This window comes from Phalaenopsis equestris, unplaced genomic scaffold (assembly GCF_001263595.1).
Source record: "Phalaenopsis equestris unplaced genomic scaffold, ASM126359v1 Scaffold000884, whole genome shotgun sequence".
Lineage (NCBI taxonomy): Eukaryota > Viridiplantae > Streptophyta > Magnoliopsida > Asparagales > Orchidaceae > Phalaenopsis > Phalaenopsis equestris.
The window spans coordinates 37,007-49,203 of record NW_018165324.1 but is presented as its reverse complement, the minus strand read 5'-3'; the positions used below and the strand labels follow the sequence as shown (position 1 = coordinate 49,203).

Below are 12,197 nucleotides of genomic sequence, written 5' to 3'. Positions count from 1 at the left end.
ACACAATTTATTCGTGTGCGGCGACGCGACAAAATTGGTATCCTCCTAAGGCAAAATCGACGTTCTGGACGTGTTGGCGTAGTCCGTTTCGTCATCCGGGGTCGCTCGGACGACGTCGTCGACAATCGGGTCAAAACGCGTCAAAATTCAAATTTCACAAAATTTCGACCCGCGATCGATCGTCACAAGTGGTTAACTCGAGCCCTCGGCAAATAACGGTGCAGGCAATGTGAATTACGGCGATCGGACACGTCGACTCCGAATTGCGAAGCTGGTGCGCGCAGGAGTGCGAATTGTGCAGAAGGCCACCCTAAGGCTCGGGAAGGTCCTATAGGAATCCATTTTGGGTTTCCTCATGTCGGTTTCATCCTTCTAAGTGTTAGAAGTCGATGCCGCACACGCGAAATTCCGGTGTATGTAAGCTTTGTAAACTACAAATGGTGCAACATGAGTTAAAAAACATATAACTCATAAGACAAAAATTATGTAAAGAGCATATGATACATTGTACTTATGAGTACTTGAACCAAAAAAAAAAAATCCTCAATCATATATCAAATATATGATATAATTGTCACAACCACCAATCTAGCATCTATGAAAGTTTAAGTTTCATAAATCAAATGTGCAAGATTAGCACAAAGATGAAGACCAATTAACTCAGTTATACCATCATGAAAGTATAATTATTATGCTCAATGTTACTGATTAGAACGAGGGCACTTTCAAGCAAAATAAACTAGCTATAAAGCAAATAGAAAGGAAGGAAATGAGACACCCTCTTCCTACCCTTATACAACTTTTAAACCCGATATCTAAATTAGAACATGAGCACTTTCAAAGCATCCAAAGAATCTGATCCTTATGACATGCACATTGGACCAATGATTTGGGTCATTATAGCCTCCTTAACTTAAAATCTACAAAATTTCAACCATAATCTGCAAGAACATCATGCATGCACTGTAGTAACATCATGGAGTTAAATAATCATAAAATGTTTCCCACATTCTGATTTATGAGAAACAAACATGTCTCTAACAAGTTAGCTAATAATCTCTTCAAGTATAATAGAATGACAAATCGTTACAAGCTGCAGAAAAATAGATCCGCAAAAGATAATAACAACCTCAAACCAGATCCACAACAAAATCACAAAAACCAGAAAGTTTAAGTTGTGTAATAGCAACCCTAAACCCTAATCTAATAACAGATCTAGATAAATAAAAAAATTAACATAGACTCGGTGTAATAACAAATCCAGATCTCGGAAGGAAAGTGGGGTAAAAATATCACAAAATAATTGTTGGAAAGAAAAAAAAGAAGACATATTTCACAAAGAACCTTCTCAGTGTGATCGACTTTGGTTTAAGTTGGATTTATAACCTAATAAACAATCACTAGAAAAATCCCTTATCAGATGCAAAGAACTTCGATTTGTGATCGCAGGCTTCGCATCCTGACTTCACTGAGTGATAAAATAATCTCACCTCTTGCCCTCTTGCCTCATGGTCGTAGCCCTAGCAACGAAAAGGAAACCCTCTTCGCAGAGTCATAGTTGTCAATCGTCCCTCTCGCCTTCTCTTAGTTCGTTTTGAATTCTTTTTAGCTTTCTAATTTTTTTAGCAGTTTTTTTTGACTCAGGGTCAAAGAGTTCAAGGTCAACAGATCCTGAACTGTACATACACTAATGTGATAAATCACAAAAGGATCCCAAACAAGTAAGAACTTGAAACAATTTCAGTTGAGAAATCACAACAGCAACAGAATAAATGCAATAGTCAACAATAAATCAACAAAAATTTTGTAATAACTAAAAAGCATTGTACAAAAGCCCAAATTAAACAAGATACTAACAATGTATTTTTTGAATTTTAATATAAAAGTAACAAGAAACAATGAACAATTCACAAATTAACAAATAGGTTTTAAGTTTAGGTCCTTAAAGTTCAACTAAAATCTTTCTAACTTGGAATTTACTGTCGCTCTTCGCCAACGACGTCAAAAACTTCACATGCTCCAAGTGCAGTGAAGCGTTGTCGATTCACGCGAGTATAGGCGACTTATTGAGTTTCGTGTATTGATTCCACAGGGAACGAGTTGAATTCCAAGATAAAAAAGTTCTAGGTTACTAGAATTTGTCATAGCCTGAAAGTTGCCATTTTGGTTTTGAGTAAAGTTTCTACCTGATTTTTGCAAAAAAAAAATCCTACTTTAATTTAGTGAAGAAACTTTTGTGAGAGAAAGATTCTCCCTCGAAATGAATCCTAGGAAATTATTGTGATGAAGTGATGGCAACTGGTGACTAACAGGAGCAAGCATCTTCCTTCGCCCCTTTTGGTGGCATTAAAGAAGTTGAGAATTTGCGCTAGTGAATTTCCTTGATCCAATGAAATTCCCGAGATAAATATCTCCTAACACATTAACTCTAAACCTCAAGAAATATTCCTATTCTCGTAGTTTGCTGAAATTTACTCTCCACTAAAGATACTTTTATATCATAGAGTTCACAAAATATATTAACATGACAAACGACCAATTTGCATATAAATGAAGTACTGAAAGATAAATTTTTACCATGAAAAAATTATTATACAAGTCACAAATTTGACAACTTAGAATTCATATTCATCAAATCAAGAGAGAATTAATGAACTTAGTTCCTATGCATGCTTTTGAACATAAATTCCCCACTTTAATTCATTCAAATCAAAACAAAGTATAAAAGTTTGATTTAGGAAACAAACAAGTATAGCGTGAAAAGTTTCCACTGTTTTGCTCCAAATCTTCTCACATGCTTCTCACTGAAACATTCACAGGTTCTTTACACTGTCTCCCTCCCATACTCACAAAGGATCGATTCAGAAAAAGAAGTCTCAGGTCTTTCCCTCGAACAAAGAAAAAAATGCGAGAGAGAGCTTCTTCTTCCTTATCATCGTCTCTTATACCCCAAGCATTAACCGCTCGATCTTATATCCAACAACTCTGACTTTTCCTTGGTCTGGCCCCTGGATCACCACGTCAGAGAAACTGTGCTTAACTCCCTTCAACGCTGAAGCTCTGCGGTCTGGCGCCGAAGCAGCGTGAATAATGAAATGGGTGCTTGAGTGCCCATGCTGGGCGCTAAAGTGCTCAGCTCTTAGGTTGCACATGAAGTAAGATAGGCGCAAAAGTGCCCAACTCTTAGGTTGCGCATGGCGTGGAAATGGGTATGGGTGCCCATGCTGAGCTCAAAAGCGCCCAGTCCTCAGGATGCACAGATTTCACATGGGTGCAAAAGTGCCCATGTTGGGCGCAAAAGCGTCCACCTCTCTGATTGCTTCCAATGCACAGATTGCTACCAATGTCGCCTGCTACCTGAAAAGTCACACAAATAACCGAAAAAAACTTTAAAAATAAAAAATATTAGAATAAACATAAAGCAAATTAGTCACATACTAATCACATGTCAGTATCAACTTTAAAATCACTCAAATTTGTATTTAGATTAGTCAGAGTGTCAACAAGTTTGCTTCCTATCACATCAAGTTCTTTCAAGAGACCAGAACATATTAGCTTAAAGAAATAATAATACAACATTCATTTCTAGCAATTTTCATGCCAGAAAAGTACTAAGCGGATCAAAAGTTATTTGATTTAAACTTCTATGATAGCCTTTTTTTTATATATTTAGATTTTAGGATGAAGAGTTGTAAAATAAAAAATATTAGGAATCATCGTCGAATTAGATGGGTGTATTTAAAAGAAATAAATTTAAGAGTAAAATTTAAGATTTCAAAATTTGGGATGTTCATAAAGAAGCAAATTCTATGGAAGAAAATAAAAAATACTATTAAACAAGTGACAAAACTTATACTTGGAGAATCAAAAGAAAAAAATTTTCTATAAATAAAAATAGTTAGTGGTGGAATAATAATGTTCAAGAAAAGATAAAATATAAGTTATGTTATAAAAATTGGTATAAATGTAAAAATTTTAATAACTGAAAAAAATATCAAACGACACGTATAGAGTCTAAGAGAACAATCCGTGATGCTAAAAATTCTGTTTATAGTGATCTTTATAATAAATTAGATACTAATGAGGGTGAAAAATATATGTATAAACTAACCAAATAAAGATAAAAGAAAAATAAAAATTTAACTCAAGTAAAGTGTATTAAAAATGAAAATCAAAAAGTTTTTTTCTTAGAAAAAAAAAAATATTCAAGGTGGGTGAGTTATTTTGATAAACTTTTTAATGAAGTTTAAGAAAATACGATCGACCTTAGTGATCTTAATATCATTAATAATATTAAAATGTTTCATTTTTACTATTACATTAATAAAAAAGAAATTGTGAGGAGGTTTTAAAGAAAATCAAGGGTGGAAAGTTTGTAGAACCTGATGATATCTCAATTGAAGTGTGGAGATATTTAGGAGATATGAGAGTTTCTTGGCTTACTAAACTCTTTAATATTATTTAAAAAACTAAAAAGATGTCTTAGGAGTGGAGGAAAAGTATATTGGTCCCCATTTCTAAGAATAAAGGTGATGCACAAGAGTGTGCAAATTAGAGAGGAATTAAGTTGGTGTGTCATACTTTGTGTGTCATACTTTAAAATTTGTGTCATACTTTAAAATTATGGGAGAGTGTAATTGAACGTAAGTTAAGGCATAGTATAAAGATTTCTCATAATCTATTTGGATTTATGCAGGGCAGGTCTAGTATGGAAGCTATACATTTATTAAGAGGTTTGATGGAGAAGTTATGCTATAATAAGGATGATCTACATATTATTTTTATTGATTTAAAAAAAGCTTACGCTAAGTTTCCATGAGATATCCTTTGGATCGTTCTTGAGAAGAAAGGTGTTGATATGACATATTCAAGTCATTAAAGATATGTATACAAGAGCTGTTACTTGTGTTCGAACAGAAGAGGGTCGACCAAATATTTTCCTATTTATGTTGGTTTACATCAGGGATCGACTTTAAACCTATATCTTTTTTGCTTTAGTTATGGATGGTCTTATTGGACACTTGCAGGAGGATGTACCTTGGTGTATGTTTTTTGCTGATGATATTCTTCTCGTGGATAAGATGAGAGAAAAAACTCAGGAAAAACTTAAAACTTGAATTATGAACTTGAATTATGAAGGTCTACCTTGGAGTCTAAAGGCCTTCGTTTGAGTAGAACTAAAATTGAATTCAAGAAATGTAATTTTAGTAGAAGTAGCTCTAGTGACAGAAATATAATACTGAAACATGGGTGATCAAATTCTTAAAAGTTGTTAACACTTTAGATATCTCGGCTCTATTGATCAATGTTATGGTGATATTGATGGGGTTATTATTAGTAGAATTTAAGTTGGTTGGTTGGCGTGGAGGAATGCTTCGGGCCTATTGTGTGATAGAAAAGTACCGCTTAGACTGAAAGGAAAGTTTTATAAGGTGGTGGTGAGACCTGCAATGCTCTATGGTGCTGAATGTTGGCCTTTAAAAGAGAAGCATAAAACTAAGTGTTGCTGAGATGAGAATGATTAGCTGGATGAGTGGCTTTTGGCTTTACTGGATGAGTGGCTTTACACTTAGAGACAAAATGTGAACTGAATATATCTGTGATATGGTTGGTGTAGCTTCATTGACGGACAAAATTAGAGAGAGTCGTCTTATATGGTTTGGTCACATTAAATGTCGACCATTTAATGATCTGATTAGAAGAGTAAATGTTTTAGATTCGACTTATGTTAAGAAAGGAAGAGGTAGACCTTGGAAGACTTGGGCATATTGTATAAAAAATGATATTAATTTATTAGAATTAAATGAAAATATGACACTAAATTGGATGCATGGAGAAAAAGGATTCATGTAGCTGACCTCACTTAGTGGGATAAAGGTTTTGTTGTTGTTGCTGCTGTTTATCTCTTTATCATGGCCATTGTTGATATATTATTATCAACATATGCAATTAGTATGGTTGACTTTCATTGTGTATGAGCCTATTTGAATCCTTGTGGGCCTATAGTTTTGAAAAACCATTTGAACTACGCTCTATGTGACTTGTTAGAGTTTATGACTTCTAGAGTAAGATTCATGGATATTTCTTTATTCAAATCCATATTTAGGAGCGCATTTTAACATCTAGTTGATGAAGAGGCCAGTCGAGGTTAAGTTTCCATGGTCTGAAGTACGTAAATTGTGTTAAGTTTAACAATAGAAATGAAGGTCTTTGAGTATCTATCCGATAAGTTTGCAACGCGCCATGCCTTTTATTTTTCAATGGTTCCAGATTTATATTTGATGGTAAAACCCTTTTACACCCAACTTGGAATCACCATTACGTTTTTGGACAACTTATAAGATTCATTTTGTTAAAGGCACCATTTCATCTTCCATAGTCATTTTGATTTATGAAGGGTGTTTTCTTATATTTTGGAACACCAATTTATTTTATTTTGGAAGCTAGAATTTTCATTGACATATGTTTATATCTTACAACATTGTTATAGGATATTAAGTACAGTCGCAAGCACTTTTTCATGAAGGGATTTTAATGTCAGTGGGAAGGAGGGACTGTGAATTACCCGATTTTAGGTAAGATTCATGACAAGCTTCAAGTGGGTTGAAAAGGTTTCAACTCTGTGAATTCTTCGTTGTCTCTCTACCCTTGAAGGGAATTTTTATGGCAGAAGGGTTTATTTTTTAATAAGATGACGTTCGTACACATATTTTTGTGGACCACATCCAAGAAAGATAAATTTGAAGGCCTTGAGATCTACTTTATTGCTATAAGATTCATGACTGTGGATACAAATATTACATCCAAAGACTTTAAGGGGTAGATTTGAAGCCGTTCAAATGTTTCCAAAACATTTAGAAAAAATATTATAGGGTTTTGAAATAAAGCACATTTGTAGCATTTTATTTGTATGATAGCAGCCTATAAGAATTAAAAAATTTCACTCAAAAACATTAGGAGTGCATGTGATTAACATAATTGATATTGTGAAACCCCTTGAGTACAATGAAGCTGAACTTTTAAACATCAAGGCACCTTTTAATGTAACGGTTAGGGTTTCAATTGAAACCTCAAAGTTAAGCATGCTTGTATTGGAGCACTCTCAAGAAGGGTGACCTCCTGCGGAGTTACACCAATTGAGTGAAACCAAATCTTGTTTTTCAATTAAATTTGTAAGGTGTTATTTTAGTAGTGCTTTCATGAGGACCCTTTGATTAATGGTGTTGATATTGAAGGAGAGTCAATCTTTTCCTTATATTTGCTTGGCTTTGTTAGGGCCATTTGTAGCCATCTGCCATCTTGATTAGCTCTGAAACATTGGCCATTTAAATTCAGGTTATATGAACGAAATTTGGAATGAAAATAGGGAAATTTACATGCATACCACACAATTCTTATGTATTTACATATATAACACCCTAGGTTTGATATTTACAGTTTAACACCTTGTTGTCATAAATCCTATGGATAAAAAGGTGTATTTCACATTTAAAAAAATAGTGATGGTTGTATTTTTGATGTGATGTTAAATATTTGAATGTTTAGCAACCCACCATTGGCTAAGCACGCCACCTGATTGTTCTTTTCCTTTCTGAGAAAAAAAAAAGCCTTCAGAGGTTGAGCTGTTTTTCAACATAATTTACTTTATTTCTTAGTTTTTTAATTAGGAAGATTTACATACATTACACTCAATTCTTATGTATTTACATATCTAACACTTAGACTTCAATTTTTACATATATGTCACCTTACCTGCTCATGAAAATGCATATTTCACTATTTAAAAGTTAAAATAATGGAGCGATTCTCGTTATGGAGGGGCGATTTACGTCCATAGAGGGGCGATTTACGTCCATAGACGGGCGATTTTTGTCCATGGAGCGCAAATTTACGACCCTGCAAGAAATGATGAAGAAAGAGATCAAGTTTCACGCAAACTCCCGCCTGCAGTAGGATCGAGCAGCGGTGTTAGGACTGGACTGAGAGGCAGCCCTTGGAAAGAATAATGTGTCATTCGGACAGTGGGAATGAGCATTAGCAGGCGGATTAGGATGGCGTGCTATCAAGAACTAAAGATCAATTCTAAGGATTTTGACCAGGAACATGGAACCACGGTGGGTGGGACACCAATAGAGGGTTGCATCCAACTATGTCAGGGTCTTTTGTTGCAGCTGCCATTTGGGCGGAAGGCGAGGCAGGAGCTTATGAGGACAGACAGGCTGACTATGGGATAGCTAGACCTATGGAAGGATGGAATTCACTATAGGATGCAGCATGGAACCGAACCCCTACTTCATGGGCAGAATGAACTTTGGTCCAGAGAATTGAGGAGGAAACTCACTCATAAGAAAGTTGAAGATGTCGATCTTTGATGGGGAAGACGCACTTGGGTGGGTGTACCGAGTGGAGTGCTATTTCATGATGAATGGGCTAAATGGGGAAGAGAAATTCATGGTGATAGGGTTATGTTTGGAGAGAAAGGCCATAATATGGTTTCAGTTGAGAGAGGCTAAATATCTGGTTCGCTTGTGGGAAGAATTTAAGGATTGCTTATTGCAATATTTTTGAGTAATTCGAGAAGGGGATCTACACGAGCAATTCTTTGCATTGACTTAGGAAGGGACTGTCAGAAAGCATAGGGAGAGATTCAAGCTCTTGTCGGGACTGCTGAGGGGGATTTCTGAAACAATATTTGGGGGAACTTCATGAAGGGCCTAAAGCCCGACATATGTGCAACACTTTGTTTGCTGAGACTGTGAGACTTTGGAGAAATCATAGAATTAGCGCAATTGTTTGAAGATCATAATGTAATGGAATGGGCTAATAGGAGCAGCATAGGTGGATCGTCATATCGAATTGCTACAACCACGACGATACCAAAAGCTCAAATCGTGGATGTTCAGATGGTTGTTTCATGGGTCACGACATGGAGCGACATTCAAGCGCCTGATAGAGACGTATTCAGGAGAAGTTAGCCAAGGGGTTATGTTTTATGTGTGATGAGAAGTTTGCCGCAGAACATCGTTGCAATGATCGAATAGTATAGATTTCCACAATGAGTGACGAGGAACCAAATGATGAAGAAACAAAGAAGATTGTGATGGGGAGGGCACTCTAATTATTTCCCATTTTGATGATAAGATGTCTTTTTCGGTGGGGATTGTTGTTAAATCGGTGCTGAAGGGCAATTTTATCTTTTGTGCGCCCAAGGGCAATCCAGTCTTTTATCATTTATTACTGTTTAGTATAATAGGGCTACATATGTTTAGGATTAGGGTTATGCATGAGATCGTGTCTGGAGTCTTAGCTTTAGTGTTTGAGGAAATCTCCCGAATTATAGGAATTGGGAGAGGTCGCATTTCTCTCGAATTGTAGGTGCTTATCTTTGTGATGTTCTTGCAATAAAATATTTTTTGCTTTAATTTAGAATTATATTTAATGCTTGATGAACTCGACTCACCTATAACACAATGGACCCCTGAACTTGACCCGATTAACCCGTTTTAACATATTTATAAACAATTATATATGAAAAAATTAATACAAAGAGGATTCATAAATACATAATAAGATATTATCTTATCAAACGGTAAATGTGAATTAACTGTAATGAAGTTAAATATGAAAGTTATGCGGGTTAGCTGGTCCAAATCGGTTTGGCAGGTTAGAATTTTCAACCCAAACTTAACCCAAAAGAATTGTGTCAAACCCAAACTTGGATTTTCCCGGTCAGGATTGTTGGGTTGATGTGTTGTGATTTCTCATTTATTGATACCCCTGTATAATATCAACAGCTGCCATTTGCAAATTTGCTATTGTGATTCCTTTGATTGATCTGTATTCTTTAATTATTTAATACTATTAATTAATGTATGTCTGTTTCTAATGGCCATAGATGCAATCTACACCTATGATTGTTCTTAAATTTTTAGATTGAACAGATAATTGAGCACTTGCGGCTACTTAACTTCTCCATTTCGATGCTCAACTTGATGGACTTTTTGATAATTACTGCGCTTATTTGCCGAGACTAACCTCAGTTGCTTCTGCAGCGTGAGCTTCTTATTAGGGCCATTTACATACACAATGTATTTTCATATCTAACACCTAAAATTTAATTTTTACATTTATGACATCCAAATCTCTCGAATCATACAAAAAATACCATCATTTTAACTTTTTAAAAACCTTCCATGCATATGTAAAATAATATGTATGCAAAAAATTGAAGTTTAGCTGTTAGATATGTAAATATATAAGAATTGAGTGATATTTATGTAAAGTCTTATTATTTTTGCTCTTTGATTTGTCACTCCATGGTACCCATACATTGATCATGATACATAAATTGATTGATCCTCATTACTTTTCCTACGCCATTCTCCACAGGACTACTTCTCAAAGTGGGGAGATAGTGGAACCGTCGATTTAAAGTATGAACTCGAGCACCTCATCATCTTGACTGCCAGTCGATGCCTTTTAGGTCGTGAAGTAAGAGACAAGCTCTTCGACGACGTGTCTGCTCTTTTCCATGATCTCGACAATGGGATGCAACCAATCAGCGTCATCTTCCCCTACCTCCCAATTCCGGCACATCACCGGCGTGACAGGGCTCGGCTCCGAATATCCGAGATCTTCGAGTCCATCATCAAATCCCGCAAATGCTCCGGAATCGCGGAGGACGACATGCTGCAGTGCTTCATCGATTCCAAATACAAAAATGGCCGTCCAACAACCGAAGGTGAGATTACAGGCCTTCTTATTGCCGCCCTGTTCGCCGGCCAACACACCAGCTCCATCACATCCACCTGGACTGGCGCCTATCTACTGAAATATGAAGAATACCTATCGGCTGCGCTCGACGAGCAGAAGCAACTGATGAAGAAACATGGTGACAAAGTCAATCACGATATCCTCTCCGAGATGGATGTGTTGTATCGTTGCATCAAGGAGGCGCTCCGGCTCCACCCTCCTCTCATCCTGCTCCTTCGCCAGTCGCATAGCGACTTCACCGTGAAGACGAGGGAGGGAGTCGAATATGAAATACCAAAGGGACACATTGTGGCTACCGCTCCGGCCTTCGCCAACCGGCTTCCGTCGATCTATAGGGACCCCGATACGTACGACCCCGACCGGTTTTTGCCGGGGAGGGAGGAGGACAAGGCGGCGGGAGCCTTCTCGTACATCTCGTTTGGTGGTGGAAGGCATGGCTGTCTCGGCGAACCGTTTGCTTACCTGCAGATAAAGGCAATTTGGAGCCATCTACTGAGAAACTTTGAGTTTGAGATGATCTCGAGCTTTCCACAGATTGACTGGAATGCTATGGTGGTTGGTGTGAAAGGGGATGTCATGGTGCGATACAAGCGGAGGAAGCTCTTGGTTGAGGAATGAATTATGATTCTGAGTCAGCTTTGTGCTTGTTTTCCTTGATGTTTTGGGATTAATTGATCAAATTTATTGTTTTGTGCTCTGTTCCTGAACATTGTTTCATTTTTCTTTCTCAGCTTGTTTTGCATTCCTTAATCTGAAGCATTTTTTTCTCTTGATCTTTGTGTAACTAAGTATCTTTCTCAATAGTTTAGCTCTTGTTCTTGAAAATCAGGGGTATTTTGGTAAATTTGAAAAAAAAATTGGGGCTTTTTTACTTGCATACCACCCAATTCCTATGGATTTACATTTCTACCCCCAAAACTTTTGTTTTTTTAATATTTATACATCCAAAATCTTTCATTTCTCATTAAAATACCACCTTTTGTACTTTTCAAAAGTGAAATTCACATTTTCATAGATGGGAAAAGTAGCATGCCTATATGTTTATATGCATGGGAGTTAGATATGTAAATGCATAAGGAATTGTGTTATGTATGCAAATCTTCTATAAAAATTATGCGAGAGTATTATGTCTTTACAGGGGATTAAATATTGTTGAATTTATATTAAATTTAGTGTAATATTTATTTTTCATATGCAGAATTTATTTTGTCGAAATTTTTCAAGCTCATCTGGATACAATTGAGGTGATAATTTCTTGTCGAATTTTATGCTTTAAAAATTGTTCAATTTTTTAGTTTTCAGAAAAACTTTTACGTACCTCACAACTCTTATGAATTAAAAGATCTATATCAAATTTTGATATTTATCTATACATTTGACACATGTTTATTTTTTTCATGAATTAGGGATGATGAAGTTATAAA

General features: G+C 36.0%; 1 protein-coding gene across 1 annotated transcript in view; it reads left to right on the top strand.

Moving 5' to 3' along the window:
• Positions 1-11,546, top strand: part of LOC110032189 (obtusifoliol 14-alpha demethylase) — a 22,424-nt gene extending 10,878 nt beyond the window's left edge. The window contains exon 2 of the mRNA XM_020735731.1: positions 10,390-11,546. Within this exon, the coding sequence (XP_020591390.1) occupies positions 10,390-11,391 (1,002 nt within the window). The 3' untranslated portion in view covers positions 11,392-11,546. The remainder of the gene's footprint in view (positions 1-10,389) is intronic.
• The last annotated feature ends 651 nt before the right edge of the window (positions 11,547-12,197 follow it).